This window comes from Chlorocebus sabaeus, chromosome 8 (assembly GCF_047675955.1).
Source record: "Chlorocebus sabaeus isolate Y175 chromosome 8, mChlSab1.0.hap1, whole genome shotgun sequence".
Classification (NCBI taxonomy): Eukaryota; Metazoa; Chordata; class Mammalia; order Primates; family Cercopithecidae; genus Chlorocebus; species Chlorocebus sabaeus.
Window position 1 is genome coordinate 131,606,380 of NC_132911.1, and position 27,753 is coordinate 131,634,132.

The window sequence follows — 27,753 nt, forward strand, 5'->3', positions numbered from 1 at the left end:
GTGAGCCCAGATCGCGTCACTGCACTTCAGCCTGCACTTCACTGCACTTCACCCTGGTGACAGAGTTAGACTCTATCTCAAAAAAAAAAAAAAAAAAAGAAGAAGAAGAAGGATGCAGATATAGAGAAGATGAAGACTGATACTGAACATAAAATTATTTAATTATAGACCTAATACTAAACAACCATGATAACTGTACTTACAGAATGGAGAGTGGTAATTGAAAGACAATAGCACAACTACGCTAGTGCAGTGGCTCATGCCTGTAATCCCAACACTTTGGAAGGCCGAGGCAGGTGAATGGCTTGAGCCCAGGAGTTAGCCAGACATGGTGGCACGTACCTACTCAGGAGGCTGAGGTGGGAGGATTGCTTGAGACTGAGAGGTGAGTCGAGATTGCGCCACTGCTCTTCAGTCTGGATGACAGAGTGAGATACCGTCTCAAAACAAAAACAAAAACAGAAAACAACTAACAAAGATAGGTGAAGTAAAGGGAGATGTGAGAAAATGTGCAAATGTAATAGCAAAAAGTTGCCTGGATTTTACAGTGATGAGGCCTACAAATAAAACATCATACCACTCTTTTCTTGCTTTTCATTATCTTTTCTGAGCCTTTGTAGCCTTATTTAGAAAGCAGTACTTCTCATGTGGGAAATAAATATTTAAAACTTAACAATTCCTTTAGCTTTATGTTAGCTTTCTTTTCTTCTATTAAAAGAAAATCAGATTTCTTAAAAATTGCAACTATGAGATATTAACATTGTCAAATATTTTTCTTATCTATTTGTCAATCCTGTATCCAACTATATATCTATATCAAGATGTATGCCTATATGTATCCATCTGTGCCCAAAAAGGCCTCATCTGATATTCAGGAAAATTATTTCTGGCTGATAAAATTTGTTTTTCTTCTCTATTTCTTTTTTTTTGCAGAGTTTTAATGTTTTACAATGTGTGTGTGTGTGTATAAAATACCAGTTTTGCAAGAAGAAAAGTGACTTTTAAAAATGAAAGCAGTGCTGGACACGGTGGCTCACGCCTGCAGTCCCAGCACTTTGGGAAGCTGAGACAGGTGGATCATGAGGTTAGGAGATGGAAACATGGTGAAACCGCGTCTCTACTAAACATGGTGAAACCCCGTCTCTACTAAAATACAAAAAATTAGCACGGCGTGGTGGCACATGCCTGTAGACCCAGCTACTTGGGAGGCTGAGGCAGGGGAATGGTTTAAACCCAGGAGGCCGAGGTTGTAGTGAGCTGAGATTGAGCCACTGCATTCCAGCCTGGTGACAGAGCAAGATTTCATTTAAAAATAAAAAATAAAAACAAAAACAAACAAACGAAAAAACAAAAGCAGATATACCAAAATGTTCGTTTTGGGTGGTAGGAATATTAAAATATTATTTTTTCTTTGTATTTTTACCGAAAAAATGTTTTAATTCTAAAAAAGGAATTAAAAAAAGAAAAATGTGAATCTAAGATCAGTGCATGAGAGCTAGAGACCCAGAGAGGGCAAACAGCATCAAGGTCAAAGTTGAGTGAGTCCTGGGTGAAAGTGTCTTTTCAGTCAGGGGAGATTTTCCATGCAAAAGGGACTGGGTATCACCTGCCAGGACATGGACAGAGGCATCTGCCATTAGAAGCTGGTCCTCTCATAGGCCACCACCATCCCCCAGGAGGGCACTGGCTTCCTCAAGGTCACAGCCTTTGGTTTCTAGAAAAAACGATTAGGCTGTGAAAGGATTAAGGTCTTATAGCTCCTATTGCATGATGTATAGATGCAGAGTTTTCTAATCATCTTCTCTTTATATTTTAAAAGACGGATGACAACTACAGCCCAGGCACCTGCCCAGTCCCTCTCAGATCTGGGCACAAAACAGACACCTGTCCAGTCCCTCACGGAGAGCAAAGCACAAAACAGACACCTGTTCAGCCCCTCTCAGAGAGCCAGGCACAAAGCAGAGACCTGTCCAGCTCCTGGCAAGGAGCCAGGCACAAAACAGATGCCCATGAGTGTAAATGAATCTGTGGAACAGGCAGAATAGGAGCATCAACTGAGTACTTTTTTTTTTTTTCCTTTTTCGAATAAGAACACTTGCGTTGAGAAGAAGCCACGGGAAGAGATGTGATGAAACACTCCACAGAGGGAGGGAGGAGCCTCCAGGTAGGTTGGAGTGAGTAGGATGTAGAGTAGCCAGCAGGGGAGAAGAGGGGCAACCCTCTGTTCCATAATATTGAAATCACCCATTTGTGTGTCCAATTTTTCACTGGGCTGTGACGTCCTTCTAGGGTCCCTGTGTAACCCCCTCCCCATCGCCTAGCAGGATGCCTGACTCCCTCTAAGTGCTCAATAAACGTTGAACTGGACGGGCGCTGGCGTGGTGGCTCACGCCTGTAATCCCAGCACTTTGGGATGCCGAGGCGGGTGGATCATCTGAGGTTGGGAGTTCGAGACCAGCCTGGCCAACATGGTGAAACCTTGTCTCTGCTAAAATTACAAAAATTAGCTGGGCGTGGTGGTGCACATCTGTGATCCCAGCTACTCCTGAGGCTGAGGCAGGAGAATCGCTTGAACCCGGAAGGCGGAGGTTGCAGGGAGCCGAGATCAGGCCACTGCACTCCAGCCTGGGTGACAGAGCGAAACTCCATCTCTAAATAAATAAATAAATAAATAAACTAAAATTTGACCTGAACAGGGGCAGCTCTTACATCTGTCCAGTCTCGGATTTATGCGGATAGAACAAGATAAACACATCCCACATGGGAGGCCAGTGTCCACTTGTTCCTTTGGAGGAACTATTGGGCATTTAAGGGACTAGTTGAACACATTCTGTAGGTCACCTCTGCCCGGAGTGGTGGGAGCTGCGCGGACAGCTGACTCTCTGCAGGGGTTTGCAACTGGGCTCCTGGAAACAGCGGGAGACGTCGAAGGAGGAGAGAAGGTGCGTGAGCCCCTCTCACCAGGCCCGCAGATGCTGGGTGGTACCCAAAGAGGCGCTCAGATCACTGGAGCTGGAGCTCAGTCGGCGGTCTTTTGCGGGAACTGCACCCATCCCGGAGCATCTCTGGCCCTCCTATTTCACTGAACTCGCCTTCCTCTCAGAGGAAAGTGGGAAGACCGCTTGCTATCCAGGACGGTGTGGGGAGGGTAAGAGGGCTTAGGGAAAGACCGCGGAAAGCGCGGCGCACACGCCAGCAGGCATCACCGGGGATTCCCTCCGGCTCGGTGGGACTCCGGCGCGCTTGTAGCGAGGACCCTCAGCCCAGGGCAGAGCGTATCCCCTCAGCTCCCCGAGTCTGGGCCCTTGGCGGCCGCAGTGGCCCAGGCCCGCCCCGCCTCCGCGCGCGGCCCTCCCCGGCTCAGTGCCCGGCGCTGCTGGGAAGCGGGCAGAGGGGCGCACCGGGCGGCGGGCGGGGACCTGGGGAAGGCCGGGAGCGCGGGGACTGAGGACGCACGCGGCGGGCCGGGCGGCGCGCGCCTCCCCCCTCCCCCGAGGCCCGAGCGCGAGTCGCCGTGACGTCACGGGCCACCCGCCAGCCCCGCGCTCCTCCGGGCAGAGCGCGTGTGGCCGCCGAGCACATGGGCCCGCGGGCCGAGCGGGCTCGGGGAGGCCGAGACGAGGAGGGGCGACGAGGAGCTGCGAGCAAGGATGTGCCTCGGGACCCCCCGCACCTTCCCGTGGATTTCCTTGCTGAAAGGATGTTGGCGGACCCTGTGACCTGTGGAGACACGGCCAGATCTGCCCTCCAGTAAGTTCCAATTTTGTCCCCTGCGTTTCTGGAAACTCTCGAGCCTTGGCCTTGGGAAGGGATGCGCTGTGAGTAGTCGGAGGGAGGAAAGGGGCTTTCGGAATCCAGTGCGTGTGTGCTAGGTGTGCACTGTCCTCATCATCAGCCTCAAGACTGGCGGCGGGTTTGGGCGTTTGGGGAGGGGGAGGGGAGGGGGATGACACCGGATGGCCGGTGCATGGAGGCAATTCTGGATTTATGAACTTGATCAAAGGCATATTAACTAATCTCTAAAAATAGACCCCTCTGCGTTCAGAACAGATTTGGGGCCACGATGTGGTTTGGAGGCCCCTGGGGCGAAACTAGAGGTCTGTGTATGTGTAATCATCCCTCCATCCTTTGACCATCACTCCCCCCTTCCTCCCACCCCCGCTCAGGCTGGGCGAAGGTGATTTCCAAAAACTCAGTAACTCCGTGTTTTGAGACTTTCTCTGCTTTTGCATCGCATGTGACGGTTTGTTGGGTGCTCCTAAAACCTCATCATGGTAATTCTTCTCGGCTGGGCTATTGATTTAATTAGGTTTGCCTTCTCTTGCTAACGTGCTCTTATTTATGCCAGTGTTTGTGGTTCTGGGTGTAGACTTTCAGGAAGCACAGCCATGAAGCTGCATGTGTCTGTGTGTGGATGCCTCATGCATTTTCCTAAGGGTTTGCAGGCATCGAAGATTCTTCTGTTCACCTAAGCTCCTGACTTTAGGCCCTTCTAGAACATTAGAGAAGAGAAGAAATCACATGCAAGGGTTTAGAGACAAGAGGATGAGGTTTTGGTGTTTCTTTTCTGGTCTTAGGTTTTCCAGAGAGAGGCTGTTAGCCTGGCTCTCGCCCACTCCACCACTGTGAATCCTGGCTACTGGGGCTATTCCCTTGCCGGAAAAAACAAACAAAAAACAAAACAAAACAAAACAAAAAAACCCTAGAGAAATGTGTTTGTGTGTGGTGGGTGGGCGGAGGCCCTGAGGATGCAGGGACTGTGTCTGCTGTGTTGTCTGTTAAAAGATGTTTCAGACCTATTTTGCATACTGGCAGCGACAAGTTGAGACTTGTTCAACTTGACATAGTCCTGCGGTCATAGCGAATCTTTCTAAAGCTCTGATCAGTCAAGAAGGGGGTTGCATCAATCCTCAGAACCCTGAGTGGAACTTTCTGATGGATTTATTAGGAGGAAAACCTTCCTGGAAGCTGCAGAAGGACTAATACAGAATCCATGTCTGGGAGAAACCTCGTGGCCTGGTCTCCATTATTTGAGATGAGTTACATCTTGGAGGTGAGGACGTGCCTCGTGGTCTAAAACTTCGGCACGAGGGCCCAACTGGAATTCCACTTACGGGTATGACGATGGAAAGGCTGGGCGGCTCCACTGTGGGGTATATGCTGTACCCTTTGAATTCCCAGAGGGGATTTGTTAACTGGTTATGTTGTTTTGCCTGTTTAAGAGTGGCTTATTTTTGTTGCCTTATCTACCTTGAGTGCAGAATTTTTGCATAAACGGCTTCTCTTGAAAAATAGAAGTCCATTTTTGTTTTGTTTTGTTTTGTTTCTGATTAGCTTTCCTTTTCCTCTGTCTTAAACACCTGCCCCCGCCCCCCGCTCCCCCCACCTCCATGCTGTATGTTTCTGTGGCTGGAGCTTTTCTGCACTGGAAAGGGGGTGTTCTCCCCTCTGTTCTGACATATCTGATCCCCACTAGTTTATATGTTTGCTGGTCTAAAAACCTGGTGAATTCTCACTGTCCACATCAAATCAACTCCCTGTTCTTTACTTTTTTTTTTTCCGCCTCCTGAGCGGTAGGCAGGCACTCTGGCTGGGTTCTGGAGCCTGTGTTTGCTATGCCTGGGCCTTCTGCCTGCCCGAGATGGACACATTTCTCTGGCAGCTTCGTCAAGCCATCTCCTGGACTATAAGACGCCCTGTTCTTTCTTCCTGTTTGTGTGAGTGGCCCTGCATTTGGGCAGACCATTGGCAGATTATCTGGGGGACCTGGAAGACCTTGGATAACTGCCGGTCCAGGTTCTCTGGAGACACAGCGTCAGGCCTGCTGATGGCTGCCTTTTGCTATGAGTTTTATATGTCAGGTGGCTCTTCTGGATGTGTGGCCTTTTTATTTTACGTTTCCTTTCATAGTTGGCTGCAGACATGACATTCTCCTTTTTCTCTTGTTTTGCTTTTTTTTTTTTTTTTTTTTTTTTTTGAGGCAGAGTTTCACTCTTGTTGCCCAGGCTGGAGTAAAATGGCTCGATTTTGGCTCACTGCAACCTCCGACTCCCGGGTTCAAGCGATTCTCCTGCCTCAGCATCCCGAGTAGCTGGGATTACAGGCATGCACCACCACACCCAGCTAATTTTGTATTTTTGGTAGAGACGGAGTTTCTCCAGATTGGTCAGGCCGGTTTCAAACTCCCAAACTCAGGTGATCCATCCGCCTCGGTCTCCCAAAATGCTGGGAGGCCTCCCGAGTAACTGAGAGTACAGGCATGGACCACCACGCCTGGCTAATTTTGTATTTTTAGTAGAGACAGAGTTTCTCCAGATTGGTGAGGCTGGTCTCGAATTTCTGACCTCAGGTGATCCGCCCTTTTCAGCCTCCCAAAGTACTGGGATTACAGGAGCCATGGCACCCGGCCTTGTTTTGCTTTTTGTTGTTTCCTGATGCAGGTTTGTGATCTCTTTAAGGGATCAGGACCACATCTTTCTGTCCCAACTTATATTTCCAGTGTCTGTGGTGGGACCCTCACTGAGGATGGGAACAAAGCAACAATCTGGAATCATTTGGACTATTGAGTCCTGTGGACAGTCACTTCAATATCATCCCTAGAGAGTCTCAGAAATTCAAGACCTTTTGGAATGCTGCCAAAATGGGTCCTTTGGCAGGAGCCCCCTTTGTCTCTTCTGTTTTCTGACCTCAAGTAATCTAAGGAACTAAAAATGGTAATAAATGACAATTAATAATAAGAACAATAATAGTGAATGTATAACATGGACATTGTTTTTCATGCAAAGCATGTTCTTTACCTTCTCCCTACAACTCCACGAGGCACTTATAATGAAATGTATAGCAATGATAGAATTCTTGTTATGGGGGCAGGGTTGGTTCTAACACTTCAAATTATATGCTCTCATTTAATTTTCCTGTAAAATAGGATGATTATTATTGTGGTTTTGCAGATGAGGAACCCACAGCCCAGAGAGGTTAAAAATATCCTCCCAGGTCACACAGCTTGGGAGTGGCAGAGCTGTAGGGACTTGGACCAGTCTTCTGACTTCTTAGTGTGACTCTCAGAAGTTAGAGGATAGTAAGATTAAGAACAAGCAAAGGGCCGGGTGTGGTGGCTCACCCCTGTAATCCCAGCACTTTGGGAGGCTGAGGCAGGTGGATCACCTGAGGTCAGGAGTTCGAGACCAGCCTGGCCAACATGGTGAAACCCAGTCTCTACTACAAATACAAAAAATTAGCTGGGCATGGGGGCGCATGCCTGTAATCCCAGCTACTTAGGAGTCTGAGGCAGGAGAATCGCCTGAACCTGGGAGGCGGAGATTGCTGTGAGCCAAGATTGCACCATTGTGTTGCAGCCTGGGCAACAAGAGCAAAACTCAGTCTCAAAAAAAAAAAAAAGAACAAGAAAAGGGTATACCCCTTGGCCATGAGCAGGAGGACTGAGTGTGTCACCCACCCTCCCCATGCACCTCAGGCACAAACAGAAAGCTGAACATCTTGCACGAAGATACCTCGTGCTCTGGCTGCCGGCCTTTTCCGCAGCCATGGACCAGGCAGAGACAAAGGGGCCAAGAGGCCTTAGGTGAGGGCTGCCATGCTGGAAAATTCTGGGCTGTGGGTGTGGGCAGGAGTCATGGGTAGAGGTCAGAAGCCTCAGTCTTGGCTGGGTGTGGTGGCTTATATCTGTAATCCCAGCACTTTGGGAGGCTGAGGCCAGCAGATTACCTGAGGTAAGGAGTTCAAGACCAGCCTGGCCAACATGGTGAAACTCTGTCTCTACTAGAAATACAAAAAAAAAAAAAAAAAAAAAAAATTAACCCAGCGTGGTGGCACACACCTGTAGTCCCAGCTACTCGGGAGGCTGAGGTAAGAGGATCTCTTAAACCCAGGAGGCGGAGGTTGCAGTGAGCTGAGATTGCCGCTGCACTCCCGCCTAAGAGATAGAGTAAGACTTTGTCTCAAAAAAAACACAAACAGAAAAACGCCTCAGTCTTTGTGCAAAATCTATAATCATTTGCAAGAGGCTGCAATCAGGTATACCACTGGATTTTGTGACCAAAATTAGGTTTCAGGATTTAATTACTATCAACCTTCACTGTGGATGGGAGATTGAGCTCTTTTTGCCATGATCTTGACCTCTCCCTTCACCCTCCAACAGTCTCTTCTAAGTATTCACCTCTATCTTGGGTGTGTTTAGGTGTTGTAGGGACCCTAAGCGTTACAAAGGTTGTGGTGATCCCTCTCCCAACCCTGTCATTAAAAACAAAAACAATGTCAGGTCATAAAACACAAGACTTATATACATGATGTGGAAATGGCCTCATTCATTTTTTGATTGCAAAATTCCGAACTGTTTTTTTTTTGTGTGTGTGTGTGTGCGTGGGGGGAGGTATGAGATATTATTTTGTTTATCTGCCTCTTTATTATCATTGACTGTGAAATTCTTGAGAACAGGGGCATCTAAGTGCCCAACACAGCCCTGGTACTTTGTTGAGTGAGGTGGCTGTCAAGAGTTGCTGTTTCAGCCCGGCATGGTGGCTTATGCCTATAATTTTTGCCTTTTGAGAGGCTGAGGCAGGAAGATTGGTTGAACCCAGAAGTTTGAGACCAGCCTGGGCAACAGAGTGAGACCTCGTCTCTATAAAAAACTAATAAAATAAAAATTAAAAAATAAAGAAAGAACTGCTTTGTCTTCAAGAAAACAAGATACACGGTCTATAGTCATTATCTTTTTAGATGTGAGACAGCTTGACATGGTGGGAAGTGGGGGGCTTGCCTGTAGGGAAAGTACGCTGATGAAAAAGAAGGAAAACAGACAGTAGCGGGAGGCACTGGGGATGTCCGAGGGAGCTGAGGAGTGTAGATCTGGTTATTTTTGGGCAAATTACTTTCCTTAGCTTCAGTTTCCTCATCTATAGAATGGTTTCCTGTGATGACAAACCAGATGATGAACAGAATGTGTCTGGCAGAGGACCTGGGCTCATAAGTGAGCACACAGTAAAAGTTAGCTAATATCATTACTGTTCCAATTATTGAGCTTTATTACTTCCTGTGGCTGCATGAAGTAGTGGTTTCTGAATACAGAGGTAACATTCTAGTTGCCTAGCTCTTAAGATGGCAGTGACTTCACTATAGTTTTCTGCAAGCATCAGAAACAAACCCTGGCTTATATATAAGTTAGAAACAGATAAAGTAAATAAAGCTGCAGAAGTGGGTCTCAGGAAGGACAGGAATCAGAGGGCTGTCCCTCGGATGTCAGATTGCCTTTGCAAGTTACTTCAGGTCAGTATGCCTCCATTTCCTCAGCTGCTGAGCAGGGGAGGAGAATCGCTTCTCCCTCCCAGGGATGGTGCAGAGCACTTAACAGAGCACTTAGCACAGAGGAAGTAAACCCTTCAGTCAAACATTTGAGTAAAGCAATTATTATTTATTATTCTTCAGGGCTCTTTTTTTCTGGTGCATTAGCCCTAACATTGACTACTTGGTTCAAGACTGATGGATGCATTCATTTCCTGAGCAGTTGCTGTATGCCTGGCATCGTTTGAGCTGCTGGAGATCCAGCAGGGAGCAGAAGAGACAAACATCCCTGCCCCACTGGAGCTTTTGTCCTAGTGGATGTCACACAGTAGTGGGGCAGACTTGGTCCCCAGAGACAGCTAGGGGACAGATGGAGGCAGTGCAGGCAAAAACTAACTCCTGTGTAAAGTCGCCCTGGCCCCACTGTGTTAACAGTAAAGTGCTTAGCACAGGCTCCAGCACATAGTAGTTACTATGTAGCAGTAGTTGCTATGTTTATTATTGTTGTATTATTCTCCTGCCTCATAAAATGGCAGCCTCCCTTTCTTCCATTCCCCTTCCTGAGTTATTCTTTCTCCATAGTGCTTATCTTCCTAGTATACCATATGTCTCTCTTCTCCCACTAAATTGTAAGCCATTCATTTCTCCAGGATGTATTTGTTGCATGTCTACTCTGTGCTGGGCATTGCTATAGATGTTGGGGATGCAGAAAGGAAGAAAAAGGACAGATTTTCATGCTAGAGCTTAGGTTACAGCTGGGTTAGACAGATAAGGAACAGCAGACATAATAAAAAAGGACATGAATTGTGTATTCAAGATTATGGAGTGCTGTGGGAACAGGCAGAGCAGGGCCCATGTCTGGAGGGCTGGGGCGTGGTGCTGTGCGGTTAAGTTGGCCGGTCAGAGTCACGGCAGGCTCCATGGAGGAGCTGGCGTTAATCTCCACCTGAAGGAGGGGAAGGACGGGCGTTTCAGGCTCTGGGAAGAGCTAGGACAGAAGTGGAGGCAGGAATGAGCCTGTGTGGGGGGGTGGGGAGCAGCCAGGAAAAGTATGAGATGAGAATGGCGTAAGCAAGGGAGATAGGAGAACCTGAGCAGCATGCAGTGTGGAGCCTCACAGAAAGCCTGCAGGGCATTCCAAAGATTCTGTCTTTTACTCTGTAAAATGGGGAGCCCTTGCAGTGTTTTTTGTTTTTTTGTTTGTTGTGAGGCAGAGTCTGGCTCTGTTGCCCAGGCTGGAGTGCAGTGGGGCGATCTCGGCTCACTGCAACCTCCGCCTCCCAGGTTTAAACGATTCTTACGCCCAGCCTCCTAAGTAGCTGGGATTACAGGTGCGTGCCACCATGCCTGGCTAATGTTTTTATTTTTGTAAAGATGGGGTTTCACTATGTTGGCCAGGCTGGTCTCAAACTCCTGACCTCAAGTGATCCACCCACCTCAGCCTCCCAAAGCGTTGGGATTACAGGTGTGAGCCACTATGACCAGCTTCCTTGCAGTGTTTTAAAAAGGAAAGCAATTTGATCTGACTTGGCTTTCAAAATGGTCAGTCTGGCTGCTGTGTTGAGGAGAAACTAAATCAGGGTCAGGAGCCAGAGCACCAGGACAAACATGCACAGAGTATAAGTGCCGGGTCCAGGCTGGAAGTGGTGGACGGGGCCACAGGAATGGACTTCTAGGCTGTTCACTGTTGTATCCCCAGCATCTTAAACTGTGCTCTCCATACGGTAGCTGTGAGCCCTATGTGGGTATCGAGCACTTGAAAGGAGATTGAGATGTACTGTATGTGTTAAACGCACATTGGATTTCAGAGACTTAGTGAGAAGAGTAAGGTATCTCTTTATTTATTTATTGAGACAGAGTCTTACCTGTTACCCAGGCTGGAGTGCAGTGGCATGATCTCGGCTCATTGCAACCTCTGCCTACCGGGTTCAAGTGATTCTCCTGCCTCAGCCTCCCAAATAGCTGGGATTACAGGCACCCACCACCACACCTGGCTAATTTTGTGTTTTTAGTAGATACGGGATTTCACTGTGTTGGCCAGGCTGGTCTTGAACTCCTGACCTCAGGTGATCCATCCCACTCAGCCTTCCAAAGTGCTGGGATTACAGGCGTGAGCCACTGCATCTGGCCTATTTGTTTATTTCTATGAGACAGGGTCTCACTCTGTCACTCAGGCTGGAGTGTAGTGGTGTGACCGTAGATCATTACAGCCTCGACCTCCCAGGCTCAGGTGATCCTCCCACCTCAGCCTCCTGGGCAGCTGGGGCCACAGGTCTGTGTCACTGCACCCAGCTAAATTTTTGTAGTTTTGGTAGAGCTGGGGTCTCCCTGTGTTGCCCAGGCTGGTCTTAAACTCCTGGGCTCCGGCAATCTGCCTACCTCAGCCTCCTATAGTGCTACTGGTTACAAGCATGAGTCACTGCGCCCTGCCAAGATATCTCATGAACCAATTATTTGATGTTAATTACATATTGAACTGATAATGTTTTGGATATATTGGGTTAAATACAGTAAGTTATTAAAATTAGTTTCATCTGTTTTTTCTAACTTTATGGTTACTAGAAAATCTAAAATTACATGTGGCTTGAATCATATTCTCACTGGATGGAACAATGCCTTGGACGAGGTCGGCATTTAGTGAATCAAATGTGTGGGTGAGGCACAGGGGTTCTGCCGTGAATGAGAAACTGTTGCTATCTTCGGGAAGCTGCCAGTGTGGGAGGGAGGCACACTGCAGATGTAACCGCTAAGAGAGAAAGAAGGCAGGTTGAAATGGGACCACAGCCAACCAGGCCTGCTGCAGCCCAGAAGCTGGAAGAGACTCGCCCAGGAGGCAAGGAAGACACTGGGGTGTTGGGTCTCAGCCTGGGCCTTGGTGACAGCAGCGGGCTGGCAGTTACAGAGGTTCGAGGCCTCGAACCGGAAGTCCACTGAGGTGGCTGGTGGTATGGGTGAAGGTGGAAAAGGCAGGTGGAGTGAGGGTGAGGGGCAGGACATCCTGGAGAGCCTGAATAACCAGGCATAAGTGATTTCAACTGGGTCCTGAGAACTGGGCACTTTTCAAAGATTGTCAGCAAGGAGCAACTTCCCAGATATACATCTAGAAAGATGACAAACTCATGTGGAATGTGGATTTAAGGAGGAAGGTACTTGACTTGAGAATTCGAGGATTTTGGTGGAAGAAGGAAATATGGGCCAGGCACTACGGCTCATGCCTGTAATCCCATCACTTTGGGAGATAGAGGTGGGAGGATTAGTTGAGCCCAGGAGTCTGAGACCAGCCTGGGCAACATAGTGAAACCCTGTCTCTACAAATTTTTTTTTTTTTTTTGAGATGGAATCTCGCTCTGTCACCAAGGCTGGAGTGCAGTGGTACGATCTCGGCTCACTGCAACCTCTGCCTCCTGGGTTCAAGCGATTTTCCTGCCTGAGCCTTCCAAGTAACTGGGACTACAGCCATGCGCCACCACGTCTGGCTAATTTTTGTATTTTTAGCAGAGATCGGGTTTTACCATGTTGGTTAGGCTGGTCTCGAACTCCTATCCTTGTGATCTGCCTGCCTCGGCCTCCTGAAGTGCTGGGATTACAGGCATGAGCCACTGTACCCGGCCTCAATTTTTTTTTTTTTTAATAAACCAGGCTTGGTGGCATGCACCTGTAGTCCCATCTACTTGGGAGGCTGAGGCAGGAAGCTCGCTTGAACCCAGAAGTTTGAGGCTGCAGTGAGTTACCATTACACCACTGTATTCCAGCCTGTGTGACAGAATGAGACCCTGTCTCTAAAATAAATAAATAAATAAATGTTTAAAAGCTGGGAGGTGGGGTTGGTAAATTCATAAAACATAATATTTCTTGAGTTGAATACAAACAATACAATCACTGTTTTGTCTTTGCCTTGTTTTATTTTTGCTTATTTATTTATTTTTGCAGAGATTGGGCCTCACTCTTAGGCTTCAAGTGACCCTCCCACTTTGGCCTCCCAAAGTGTTGAGATTACATGTGTGAGCCACTGTGCCCAGCCTGTGTTTTTTTTTTTTTTTTTGTATTTTAATCATAGTGTATATGTTGCATCCTGATTATTTTTGTTTTGTTTTGTTTTGAGACAGGTTCTCACTCTGTTACCTGGGCTGGAGTGCAGTGGTGTAATCTCAGCTCATTGCAACCTCTACCTTCCAGGTTCAAGTGATTCTTCTGCCTCAGCCGCCAAGTAGCTGGGATGCCACCATGCCTGTCCTTTTTTTTTTTTTTTTTTTTTTCTTTTGTATTTTTGGTAGAGACAGGGTTTCATCATGTTGGTCAGGCTGGTCTTGAACTCTTGACCTCAAGTGATCCCACCTCAGCGTCCCAAAGTGCTGGGATTACAGCGTGAGCCACCACATCCAGACACATCCTGATTTTTTTTCTTAGTTACTGTTAGGACATAGGCATTTTTGAATATTATATGCACTTTGTCCCTGTCATTTTTTTCTTTTTCTTTTTCTTTTTCTTGAGAGCGAGTTTCGCTCTTGTTGCCCAGGCTGGAGGACAATGGCGCGATCTCAGCTCACTGCAACCTCTGCCTCCTGGGTTCAAGTGATTCTCCTGCCTCAGCCTCCTAGGTAGCTAGGATTACAGGCACCTGCCACCATACCCGGCTAATTTTGTATTTTTAGTAGAGATGGGGTTTCTCCATGTTGGTCTGGCTGGTCTTGAACTCCCGACCTCAGGTGATCCACCTGCCTTGGCCTCCCGAAATGCTGGGATTACACACGTGAGCCACCGTGCCCGGCCGTCCATGTCATTTTTATTGGGTAAATATTTCTGTTCAGTGACCGTTACATTGCTTACTTTATCATTCCTTTGATGTGGATGCTTAGCTTCACAACAGCCTGTTTATATAGATGTTTTCTATTTTTTCTATATCATGTTTTCTATTTTTCAGTTAATTTAAAAAAACTAAATTTTCAGTCCTAGCATTGTTGTGCATAATGTCTGAATTTTTTGGAATTTCAGGTAAATATGTTGGTTCATGAGATTTGCACAGAAGCTGAATTTGTTGTTTCCTGGTAAGACACGTGATGTTTTTTGCTGTCTTTGTTGCACTAACATGTCATTAACATGTATGTACAGTGTTATAGGCTCGCATATGTTTATGTGTAGCCTATGCACCTGTATTGGATTTTTCTTCAATCTCATTTATTGTCAGGTATTTGTGGAATGCCTGTGGTGTGCCAAGTTCTGCTCAAGGCCTTGGTATTCAGTAGTGATCAAAGTAGATCAACTAGTACCAGTTCTTAAGAGGCTTATTGTTAAGTGGGGGAAACAAGCAAATAGACAAAGAAAAAATAACATTATTGTAAGGAATATGAAATAATGTGTACTGGAATAATATGAAGGGATGGTTATTGTGAGGTAAGGGGGTTCATACTGAAATCCTGTCTGAGGAATCAGGATTTGAGTGAGACATGAACACTCAGTAGAAGTTAACCAGAGGAACAAAGTATTAGCAGAAAAGGCAAGACTGATAAATATGACTACATATTAAAGAAAAAGGCACATCTAAGCAACAAAATCTACAATGGTATTAAAAGCCAAATAAAAGACTTACAAGATATTTGCAATATTTATAACACGTTACAAAGCACCAATATCTAGAATGTATGAAGAATTCCCAAAAGTCAACAATAAAAAGACAAACAGCCTTATAGCAAAGTAGGCAAAAGATATGACCATGCAGTGCTCATAGAAAGCAAAGTGGATGGCTGGGCTCCTTGACTCATACCTATAATCCCAGCACTTTGGGAGGCTGAGGCGGGCAGATCACAAGGTCAGGAGTTCGAGACCATCCTGGCCAACATGGTGAAACCCAGTTTCTACTAAAAATACAAAAATTAGCTGGGCATGGTGGCATGCGCCTGTAGTCCCAGCTACTTGGGAAGCTGAGGCAGGAGAATTGCTTGAACCCGGGAGGCATAGGTTGCTGTAAGCTGAGATCTTGCCATTGCACACCAGCCTGGAAACAGAGCGAGACTCCGTCTAAAAAAAAAAAAAAAAAAAAAAGCGAAGTGGATGATAAATGTGAAAAGATTCTAAATTTTGCTAACAAGGTCAGGTTTTGGAGATCTGATTTCTAGTCAGTAAAATTCATCGTTTCTAGGATACAATGCTAAGAGTTCTGATAAATGCATAGAACTGTGTGACACTGTTGTGTAATTATCACAGTCATGGCATAGAACATTTCCGTCATTCACCCAGATTCCCTCCTGTCCCTTCGTAGCCAGTCTCCTTCTCCATCCCCAGCTTTAACCAACCCCTGAGTTGTTTTCTGACCTTACAGTGTTGCCTTTTTCAGAGTGTCCTATAAATGGATTCATACAGTGTGTAGTCTCTCGGATTTGTCTTCTTTCACCTGGCATAATGCATTTGGGACCCTTCCACGTTGTTGTATACATCAGGGGTTTGGTAGTTTTTATTGCTAACTGGTATACTGTTGTGTGGATATATCACTGTTTGTTTATCTATTCTTCATTTGAAGGGCATCTGGGTGTTTCCACAAGATACATGTTTAATGTTTTACAATGTGCCAGAAATAGGATGTCTGACTCAAGTGTTGACAGGCACAGGGTGTTCAGCTCCGCTGGTGGTGTGTGAGGTCACTTTAGAGACCACCTTGGCAGCAGGTAGTGAAATTGGAAACATGTGCAGCCCCATTCCTAGGTGAGACTGAGAATTCATAGCTCATGCTGTATGTTACTTAAGGATATTTAGAGATGAATGTGAAGGTTTAAAAAATGGGCTGGAAAGATCTATATCAAACTCACTGTCATCATCTGGGGAGAGAGGGGGAGTGGGGTGATTGTGAAGGTCAACGCTTACTTTAACTTTGCCTTTATTGCTTTTTTAAAAATTCGATTAATTAGTTTACTTGTGGAGACAGAATCTCACTCTGTCAAGGTTGCTGGAGTATGAGTGGTGTGATCGTGGCTCACTGCAGCCTCTACTTTCCAGGCTCAAGTGATTCTCCTGCTTCAGCCTCTGGAGTAGCTGGGACTACAGGTGTGAGCCACCACGCCTATATTTTTTGTAGAGATGAGATCTCACCACTATATTGCCCAGGCAGGTCTTGAACTCCTGGCCTCAAGCCATCCTCCTGTCCAGTTCTCCCAAAGTGCTGGGATTACAGGGAGGACCCATAGTGTCTGGCTTATCTTTAATGCTTTTTTTTTTGAAAAGAAGAAGGTAGATACCTACACATATCACTTACACATTTTGAAAATATGTAGAAAAGAAAAAAAGTTTGAAAATACGTATGACAAGATGTTCATGGTTGTCAATTCTAAGCTCTTTGAATTTTTCTTTTTCTTTCTTTCTTTCTTTCTTTTTTTTTTTTTTGAGACAAAGTCTTGCTCTGTCACCCAAGCTGGAATGCAGTGATGCAATCTTGGTTCATTGCAACCTCCACCTCCTGGGTTCAAGCAATTCTGGTTCCTCAGCCTCCCGAGTATTTGGGATTACAGGCACAACCCCTGACATCTGGCTAATTTTTGTATTTTATTTTTTAGTAGAGACAGGATTTCACTATGTTGGCCAGGCTGGTCTCAAAATCCTGACCTCAGGTGATCTGCCTGCCTTAGCCTCCCAAAGTGCTGGGATTACAGCTGTAAGCCACAGCGTCCAGCTGGTTCTTTAAATTTCTTTCAAAACAGTTTAGGGAAGGGATATCCTAGGTAAAGATAATAGCATGTGTGAAGGCCCTGAGGCTGCAAAACTTTTGGTGTGTTCAGAGTGTCAAGAGACTCGTGTGACTGGAAAGGAGTGAATGCTCAGGGTCCAGGTGAACAGGTGTTTGGTCATGGAGGGCCTTAAGTGCTTTTTTAAGTCTTTGGTGGCTGCTAAACTGGGCGGTGCCTGATTTGATTGACCTTTTTGCTGGGTAGATGGTGGATCAATGGAAGCAGGTGGCCCATTTGGGGACTGAATTACAGCAATCCAAGAGAGAGAGAGCTGGACCTGGCTCTAGCAGTGGAGAGGAAGAGAAGAGGATGAGTTTGGAATTTATTTTGGAGACAGAAAGGACTTCTTGGGGCCGAGCACAGTGGCTCATGCCTGTAATCCCAGCACTCTGGCAAGGCCGAGGCGGGTGGATCACTTGAGGTCAGGAGTTCAGGAACAGCCTGGCCAGCATGGTGAAACCCCATCTCTACTAAAAATACAAAAATTAGCCAGGAGTGGTGGCAGGTGCCTGTAATCCTAGCTACTTGGGAAGCTGAGGTGGGAGAATCGATTGAACTTCGGGAGGCAGAGGTTGCATTGAGCCGAGATCGAGCCATTGCACTCCAGCCTGGACAACAAAGTGAGATTCCATCTCAAAAAAAGAAAGAAAGAGAAAGGCAAAGAAAGGACTTCTGGGAGGGCAAAGTTTGAGGAAGGAGTTAGCTAGGGATCTTCCAAATTGTGCTGAGGCATTCGGACTTTACCCTATGGGTGACAGGGAGCTATTGAAAGTTTTCATTTTTTCTTTTTGTTTTTTTTTTTGGAGACAGAGTCTTGCTTTGTTGCTTCAGGCAGGAGTGCAGTGAACCACAGTGGCCCACTGCAGCCTGGAACCCCGTGCTCAAGCAATCCTCCCACCTCAGCCTCCAGAGTCGCTGGGACTACAGGTGCATGGCACCACCCCCAGCTCATGTTTTGTTTTTAATTTTTTATAAAGATAGGGTCTCCCTTGTTGTCCAGGCTTAAAACTCCTGACTTTAAGTGATCCTCCCATCTTGGCCTCCCAAAGTGTTGGAATTACAAGAGTGAGCCATCATGCTCGGTTCTATGGACGGTTTTGAGCTGGGGCAGGGATGAGGTTAGAGTGATGTGCGTTTGCCAGAGAGATTTGTCCAGAGAAGGGGTTGCCAGCCTGGAGTCTGTTTGGAACATTCTAGGTAATGTAGCAGAGATTATGTCAGTTACCCTCTGGTGGGATGCTTGGCTTTTCCCATTTTTTCAAAAGGAAATGGGAAAAGGAAAAGGTCCTCTGTGTGGAAAGTCCCCAGGAATTTATAGGAGAGTGGCTAAAGAAGACAGAGTTCCCTTCCGGCATTTATTGTGACTGAGTTTGTTCCATAGTTTTAGTCCCACTTAGGTCATGATTCATCCCACTGGGCCAGAAGCAGCGTTAGGATCACGTCAGCCAATCTTCGCACTTAGAGATTTTGAAGAGATATATCTCCTCTCCATGTGGTACATTGCTTTTCACTAAACAAAAGACTTCATTTCGTCTGTGAAAAGCCCTGGCCAGACCCAGCCAGTGGAGACTAGTGGCTTCCTCTGGCAGACTGGACTTCCTATGGTCATTGCAGTCCCTCCCCATTTATAGGGCTGCCTTCCCTGAGAACACCTGGGACAGATGGTCCCCCAGAAGTGTGCCTTCTGGAAAGGCAGAGGAGCGGGAGGGGGCTTCAGGCATGCTGGGGCAGGGGGGGCTACCCCCTGGCCTTTGCTAAGTTCCTGGCTGGCCTGAGCCCTCTTCTTTCCTCTCCCCAGACCTTGCAAAGGCCATATCTCTTCCTTTTCATGACTCTGGAAATTCCATACATACTTTCTCCATTAGGAAGACATTCTCTACATACTGATCTCGTTAAAAAGGAAAAGCTAAGGAGCCTCCTGCAAGCAAGTGAGCTTTGCAAATGGCAAACTAGATCCTGAAAGACAACCACTTAAAAGCTTTTAATGGCTTCTCATTATTAGCTTGAGTGCCTTGTGCGTCAGAGGCTCTCAGTGAGCATGTATTGAGTTGCCGAATGCACGGTGGCCCTGGGCTAGGAATCTGGCCCTCACTGTCCCAAGGCTGAGTGCCTTCGCCCTGTGGAGGAAAGCACTGCCTTGGGGTCAGAAATACGGATTGTCAGGACTGCCTGGGGTTAGAAATAATGATTGTGGGGGTCAGAGGCAGCAGGTGAATGTGGGGCGTGAATATTTTTGAAGGCTTGCAATGAAGTGATTCTTCCAGACTTTAGAGGATTTGTGTCTGCAGATTCTTCTCTAAGGTTTGTGTCTCACACAGTGAAAGAATCAGCCAGCCAGGGAAATGGGACAGGATTTTGTCTCTTTCCCCATTTTCTCTTCTAATGAACTACTACTTATACTTTATGACTCCGTTAAGGGGTCACCTCCTCCTGGAAGCATTCCCTCATCTCCTCACACTGGTTCTCAGCGTGTCATTTCTGTTTGATCCCCTCCCAGCGCTGTGTGTGTGAGTTCTCACAGCTTACACCCCGTTGTATTACTATTTTGTTTCCACAGTGGGTTCCTGTCAGGGGTTCCAAACTCAGCTGTTCAGGAGGATGCACAGATTGTACAACCACACCAGGTGGGCCTGATCAAATACAGTAAGAAGTGTCTGGATTGGCGGCTGGGTGCGGTGGCTCACGCCTGTAATCCCAGCACTTTGGGAGGCCGAGACGGGCGGATCACGAGGTCAGGAGATCGAGACCATCCTGGCTAACACGATGAAATCCCGTCTCTACTAAAAAAAAAAAATACAAAAAACTAGCCGGGCGAGGTGGCGGGCGCCTGTAGTCCCAGCTACTCGGGAGGCTGAGGCAGGAGAATGGCGTAAACCCGGGAGGCGCAGCTTGCAGTGAGCTGAGATCTGGCCACTGCGCTCCAGCCTGGGCGGCAGAGCGAGACTCCATCTCAAAAAAAAAAAAAAAAAAAAAAGTGTCCGGATTGGCAAACCAGCGGGTCCCTCTTCTAGATGCTATCAGAGAGATACTGTTAGAGAAAGGGGTTGCTAGATGTTAATGGAGGCTGCTGTTAGATTCCAGCTCCCTCTTCCCCTGGTCTCCTTTCTTTCTTCATGCCAAAAGATAGACCCAGTGTTGCCAGAGCTTCCACTTTTAAAAGAGAAGCCTTTTAAAATACAAACTCTCCTGAGTTTTAAATGTTTTCAGTTAGGTTTTTAGAGGAACATTCATAGGCCAAACCAAATGCCTGTGGGCCGCGTGTGGCCCCCGGGGCCAGCAGTTTGCAACTCCTTGGTTATAGGTGCCTCTAACCCATTGCACAAGCTCCCTCAGGCATTTCATGTCTTTCCTTTCCATTCCCCCAGCGCCTAGCAGGGAGCTGGCATGTCACAGTGGGTGCTCCCTAATTAGTGGTTATTGACTTGAATGCTAGACCGAGCAAGCACCTCCCCGCTCACAGGGCGTTAACATTTTTCCCTTAGAACTGTTTGTATGTAATGCTATTCTGAATTGCTTCAGTTCCTTACATACTTTAGTGATAGTCTGTATGTGCCTGGAAAAGTCATCATTCCTTAGATACTAGATAACCCTGTTCTTCAGTTCTTTTCCTTTTTCCTTTCTCTCTCCGTCCCCTCAACATATGTTGGGTTTTGTTTGTTTGTTTGTTTTTTTCTGCCAGTTCTTTTGTATCCTGCCGGTTAACACAGGGCTCCATAATATGGGGTCGGCTGTTATTAAGCAATAGTGGTTTACGGTAGCTCACTGAGTTTTGCCCTCTCTGCTGGTAAGCCATTGCTGATTTCCATCAGGGGAACAAGCATGATTTTCAGATTTACCTTCAATTGCAGTGAACAATTACAGCAGAATTGCTTAAAGAAAAGAACCTTAAGGCATGGCGGCTCATGCCTGTAATCCCAGCACTTTGGGAGGCCGAGGCGGGAGGATCACTTGAGCCTAGGAGGTTTCTAGGCTGCAGTAAGCTGTAGTTGCACCACTGTACTCCAGCCTGGGTGACAGGGCGAGACCTTGTCAGAAAAGAAAAGGAAAGGAAAGGAAGGGAGGGGAGGGGAGGGGAGGGGAGGAGGGAGGCAGGGAGAGAGGGATGGAGGAAGGAAGAAAGGCAGGAAGGCAGGCAGGCAGGCAGGCAGGCAGGCAGGAAGTGAAAGAAAGACTGGACATGGTAGCTTTTGCCTGTTGTAATCCCAGCACTTTGGGAGGCTGAGATGGGAGGAATTGGAAACCAGCCTGGGCAACACAGGCCGGGCGCGGTGGCTCAAGCCTGTAATCCCAGCACTTTGGGAGGCCGAGACGGGCGGATTACAAGGTCAGGAGATCAAGACCATCCTGGCTAACACGGTGAAACCCCGTCTCTACTAAAAAATACAAAAAAAACCTAGCCGGGCGAGGTGGCGGGCGTCTGTAGTCCTAGCTACTCGGGAGGCTGAGGCAGGAGAATGGCGTGAACCCGGGAGGCGGAGCTTGCAGTGAGCTGAGATCCGGCCACTGCACTCCAGTCTGGGCGACAAAGCGAGACTCCGTCTCACAAAAAAAAAAAAAAAAAAAAAAAAAAGGAGCCTTCATCTCTAAAAAAAAAAATTTTTTTTTTTTTTTAAATTAGCCAGTGGCATGCACCTGTAGTCCCAGGAGGCCAAGGCTGGAGGATCGCCAGAGCATGGGAAGTTGAGGCTGCAGTGACCTATATTCCCACCACTGTACTCCCGCCAGAACAAGACCTTGTCAAAAAAAGAAAAGAAAGAAAAGGAGAGAGGGAGGGAAAGAAGGAAGAAAAGAAAGAAAGAAAGGGAGACGGGAAGGAAGGAAGGAAGAAAGAAGGAAGGAAGGGAAGGAAGGGAAGGGAGGGAAGGAAGGGAAGGGAGGGAAGGGAGGAAGGTAGGAAAGTGGAGGGAAGGGAGGGAAGGAGGGAAGAAAAGAAAGAATGAAAGAAAAAAAGTCTGCTATCATGACGAAAAAAGTCTCAGTCCACCCCATTTTGTGCAGCATTTCCTGTCTTGTTATGTTTCTGGAAAAACTCAGTAAGGCCCTGGATGGGAATTATAGAAGCTTAATATGCCCTTGGAACTGTGTCAGGCTCTCAGAGGGAACAAACAAGAGGAACTATAGTTTTTATAGTCTACAAGAGCCAGTCCATGCATTTGGGAGACGCAGAGCGAGAGAAAGAGCATGGACGATGATGATACAGCATTAATATAGGTACAATTTGGAGTAATGTTATTTAGTACTACTAATAGCTGTAATAAAATGGCATTGTATAGATATTAAGCCCTGACTTCGTGCGGGCTTGAACTTTTCCTGTATTAATTCATGTGATTCATAAACATTGAGTCTTGCACCATTTACTGAGTATCTCACATGCAGGACAATGTGAGGCTTGCAGCTACGTAGCCGAGAAGAGCTTGAGAGCCCTCGGAATCTAGTGCAAGGAGGCAAATGTGTGATTTTCACATGACCACAATGCCAGGGTGAGTTACTGGTCCTCCCAGAGATGGACACGGTGGTGCTGGAGCTCCAGGAAGGAAGCAGCTGATGGGAAGCCTTCCTAGAGGAGGTGTCTTAGGCAAGTCCTCCACGGAGGCAGGCTGACTGAGATCTGGGAGCTGTTTCTAGAAGAAGTGAGCAGATAGGGTTGATGGACAGGGCTGGAGGGTGGAGCATAGGAGGAGTTGGGTTTGCCTGTTACAGAGGGGCTGTGAGTCCCTGGTTCTTATCTCTGCATGGGAACCGCTAATTCCTACCTCTGACTGATGGTGAAGATTTGCAGTAATAGTAATAGTAATAATAACAGTAATAAATAGTAATAGTAATTATTTACAGCAGCTTACATCTGGCGAGAACCCACTGTGCGATGGGTGCATTATCTCGTTTACTGCTTAGTGAATGACTAGTACTGGGTAGGAAACATTTTCAACCCAATTTTTTCAGATGGGACAAAGTGAGGTTCAGAGAGATTAACCGACTTACCCAAGTTCACCGTTATTGAAACCTGGGTCGGAACCTAGGTCACAGTGCAAAGACTGAGTCTGGAACCTTAGAGTCAACCAGGAAGGATAAACTCTTTCCCCTAGGTAAAATTTTTCTTTATTTCCACCTCAACTTCCCTATTCTCACCCCTCTTGCCACCCCAAAAGGGCAGGGCATTTGATTTTGGCTGCAGATTATACCTATCTTAACGTCAAGTGTCTGGTTATTGACAATCTCTGGCTAGAGACTGAGATGGAAAAGAAGAAAAATTAAAGCAGTACTTGTCTCAGTTGCTGTGAGTTACAGATAAAAAGCTTATGAGTTTGTTTTTCTTTTTCCTGTGTCGTAAAAACCTTTTAAAATTATATGTAGACATCTGGGCACAGTGCTCACATCTGTAATCCCAGCACTTTGGGAAGCTGAGGTGGGTGGATCACCTGAGGTCAGCAGTTCGAGACCAACCTGGCCAACATGGTGAAACCCCATCTTTACTAAAAATGCAAAAATTAGCTGGGTGTGGTGGTGGGCACCTGTAATTTCAGCTACTTGGGAGGCTGAGGCAGGAGAATTGCTTGAGCCTGGGAGGTGGAGCATGCAGTGAGCTGAGATCTTGACTCCAGCCTGGGCAACAGAGTGAGACTCTGTCTCAAAAAAATATATATATACATATTATATATACACACACACACAAAATGTATATATACATTTATATAAAGTTTCCTCTCCATGGGATCCTGGGACCAAACTGTTCCTCTCCTCCCCCTGTCTTCCCACCACCATGACATCTATCTATAATATATAATATATCATATATAATAATATATGTTATATATTATATATAATATATCTATGAATAATATATAGTATATGTTATATACAATAATATATAACATGTTATAACATGTTATAATATATAACAGTGTATATGTTATATATAATATATTTATACATACTATAATATATATTATATGTATATAATATAATATATGTATATATTATATATTATAATTATTATATATAATTATATAATATACAATTATAATATGTATTTTTGTATATATAATATATAACATAAAAACATGTTATAACATAATGTTATAATATATAACAATAACATGCATATATACATATAATATATAATATAATATATGTTATATATTATTGTATATAACATATTATATATTATTACATATATTATATAACATATATTGTTATATATAGACATATTATTACATATATACATACACAGATATAATATATGTCTATATAGACATATATGACATATATATTATTACATATATACATACACAGATATGATATGTGTCTATATATAGACATATATATAAGACATATTATCTATATATTATGTATAGACATATATAATAACATATATTGTATATGATGTGTAATATATAACATATATATAGAGATAGATAGATAGATGTCATGGTGGTGGGAAGACAGGGGGAGGAGAGGAATAGTTTGATCCCAGGATTCCATGGAGAGGAAACTTCTAGGTCTCTTGCCCAGTGTCTTCTCCTGCTCTCTGGCTCTGATTTCTGAACTAAAAAAAGTGTGCAAACATCATTTGCCCTCCTGGTTGTATTTGTAAATGCCTCCCCTAGACCCAGCTCTGCTTTAGGCCACGTGAGTGACAGTGACCACATCAGTCAGGGATTCTCCTGCTGTCCCTGGCCCATGTCAGCTTTTGTCTCCTCCCACTCTAATAACAGACCGTGTGGCTTGAACCTCAGCCCTGCTGCCAAGTAGCTGTGTGGGCTTCAGATCCCGGTGCCTCAGTTCCCTCATCTGTAAAATGAGAATACAAATCGTCCTGGTGTGTTTGGGTATTCAAGAAAATTAAATGAGTTGCTGCACACCTCACCTCTGGTTCCTTTAACAAAAACATGGTCACCCCCAAACCAAAGGTAAACAGGAGGGTGGTGATGCAGACCACATGGAAACGAGAGGCAGACCCAGGCTGGAGTGCAATCTCACGATCTCGGCTCACTGCAACCTCCGCCTTCCAGGTTCAAGCAATTCTTCTGTCTCAGCCTTCTAAGTAGCTGGTATTACCGGCGCCTGCTACAAAGTCCAGCTAATTTTTGTATTTTTAATGGAGACGGGGTTTCGCCATGTTGGCCAGGCTGGTCTCGAACTCGTGATCTCAGATAATCCACCCGCCTTGGCCTCCCAAAGTGCTGGGATTACAGGCATGAACCACTGCCCCCTGTAACAGATGGGAAATATTTTTTTTGCGCTTTCAGTTGTCCTAAATCTAGAGTTTTCTTTTATCCAGACAGCTGGTGAAAGTGGACCTGAGAGAGGAGATTGCCTGGTGGGGAAGATCTCCATCCTCCCTCTCCAGCCCCTTCCTTATTATTCCCAAATAAAGAGCTTAAGGGTTCCTGGGAGAAGCTGAGTAGGTGGAGACACCTGGGCCATCTCTGGGCCTCTCCAGAATCCAGGAGCCTGCCTGACGCATCAGCCAGGGAGGGTTTCTGTGTGAAGTCGGCTTGACTAAGCCAGCTTTTCATGCGTCCCTGTCTTTATTTCTTCCCTAGCTCGGGAGGGGCTGAGTTGAGTCTTCATGAGCAGTTCTGGCTGCACGCTGGGCATCTCCTAATTTACTCTCATTTATTTAGCTCCTGCTGCATGCTGGGCAGTGCTCTAACTGCTCTGCAGGTTTGGCTAATTTATTCTCCCTAGCAAACCCTTTGAGGGGACTGTAGGATCACCATCCTCATTTTACAGATGTGGGGATCGAGGCACAGACAGTTTCTTTTTAATTTTTATGTGTAAAATGTTTTTACTGTGTAAAATTTACATAATAAAATTTGCCATTGTAACCATTTCTAACTGTGCAGTTCAGTGGCATTAAGGCCATTCGTATTGTTGTGTAACCATCACCACTAATCTAACCATCTCCGGAACATTTTTCATCATTCCAAACTGAAACTCTGCACTCATTAAACACTTACTCTCCCCCGCCCTCCCCTCATCCCCTGGTATCCACAGTTTCTATGCATCCGACTATCCTAAGCATCCATATAAGTGGAATCATAGTATTTGTCCTTTTGTGACTGGCTCATTCCTTTTTTTTTTTGAGACAGAGTCTTGTTCTGTTGCCCAGGCTGGAGTGCAGTGGCACAATTTCAGCTCACCACAGCCTCTGCCTCCCCAGTTCAAGAGATTCTCCTGCCTCAGCCTCCCTAGTAGTTGGGATAACAGGCGTGCATCACCATGCCTGGCTAATTTTTGTATTTTTTAGTAGAGACGGGGCTTCGCCATGTTGGCCAGGTTAGTCTCAAACTCCTGACCCCAGGTGATCCACCCGCCTCGGCCTCCCTAAGTTCTGGGATTACAGGCATGAGCCACCGTGCCCCGCCTTAGTGTAATCTTTCAAAGGTATATCTACATGGTAGCCTGTGTCGCAATTTTATGCCTTGTTAAGGCTGAATGATTTTTTAAATTCATTCCCATTTAACTCTTTCTTTTATTGCCTGTGCTTTGGTGTGAGGCACAGACATTTTAAGAAATTCAGCCAAGGCCATTCAACCAGAAGTGTCAGAGCCTAGATCCTGACCACATGGCTTTGCTGCTCCCAGAGTCTTGGCCCTGTGCTGGGGATGACTTCAGCTTTTACATGAGTTCTTCTCAGTGCTTTCAGCAGCTTGATCGGGTGGATGCTGCTTTTCCACTTTGCAAATATGGAAGGGAGCACCCAGCTCTGGTGGGCCTGGCAGAAATTCATGGGGACAGAGGAGGCACAGGGTACCCACCAAAAAATCCCAACATATTGAATCATCTTCCAGTAATCTATCGCATCATTTATGTTGTGCTGCTCACAACATAAAATGGCCAGCGAATAATTTGGGTGCGACAGAATTGGTGAATGAATTTAATGTAGCTTCAACCTGAAGACCATTATACACTATTAATACCTACAAAAGTGTAGATGTAAGGCTGGGTGTGGTGGCTCACGCCTGTAATCCCAGCATTTTGGGAGGCCAAGTTGGGTAGTTCATAATGAGTTCAGGAGTTCGAGACCAGCCTGGCCAACATACTGAAACGCCGTCTCTACTAAAAATACAAAAATTAGCTGGGCATGGTGATCAGCGTGCCTGTAGTTCCAGCTACTCAGCAGGCTGAGGCAGGAGAATCGCTTGAACCTGGGAGGCAGAGGTTGTGGTGAGCTGAGATCACACCACTGCACTCCAGCCTAAGCAACAGAGGGAAACTCTGTCTCAAAACAAGCAAACAAACAAAATTATAGTTGTCACCTACAGGCCAGTTGGGAAGCATAATGGTAAATAAATACCCATGACCTCTCCACCCTGCCTAGGATCCAAACTATGAACACTGATGGTTGACTCCAACTCCATCTTCTTTTCAGTTTTCTCCTGGGCCTGCCCCCCGAGCATTCTCCCTCATTTGTGGCCCTGATTTTCTTTTTGTTGAGATAGGATCTCGCTACGTTACCCAGGCTGGTCTCGAACTCCTGGGCTCAAGAGATCCTCTTATCTCGGCCTCTCAAAGTGCTGAGATTACAAGAGTGAGCCGCTGTGCCAGGCCAACTCTTATCTTGAATGCTGATGTTTATCATGTCACGGATAAAAAAAAAAATGCGTATTCTTTTTTCTTTTTTTTTTTGAGACGATGTTTTGCTCTTGTCACCCAGGATGGAGTGCAATGGCATCTCAGTTCACTGTAACCTCTACCTGCCGGGTTCAAGCAATTCTCCTGCCTCAGCCTCCTGAGTAGC

At 46.0% G+C, this 27,753-nt stretch overlaps 1 protein-coding gene across 1 annotated transcript in view; it reads left to right on the forward strand.

The window, feature by feature from the left end:
• The window catches only part of LOC119624861 (uncharacterized), a 349,687-nt gene that overhangs the window by 38,592 nt on the left and 283,342 nt on the right, over positions 1–27,753 (forward strand). Inside the window, exons 4-5 of the mRNA XM_073018620.1 lie at positions 2,917–3,148; positions 3,450–3,750. Of these exons, the coding sequence (XP_072874721.1) occupies positions 2,917–3,148; positions 3,450–3,750 (533 nt within the window). The remainder of the gene's footprint in view (positions 1–2,916; positions 3,149–3,449; positions 3,751–27,753) is intronic.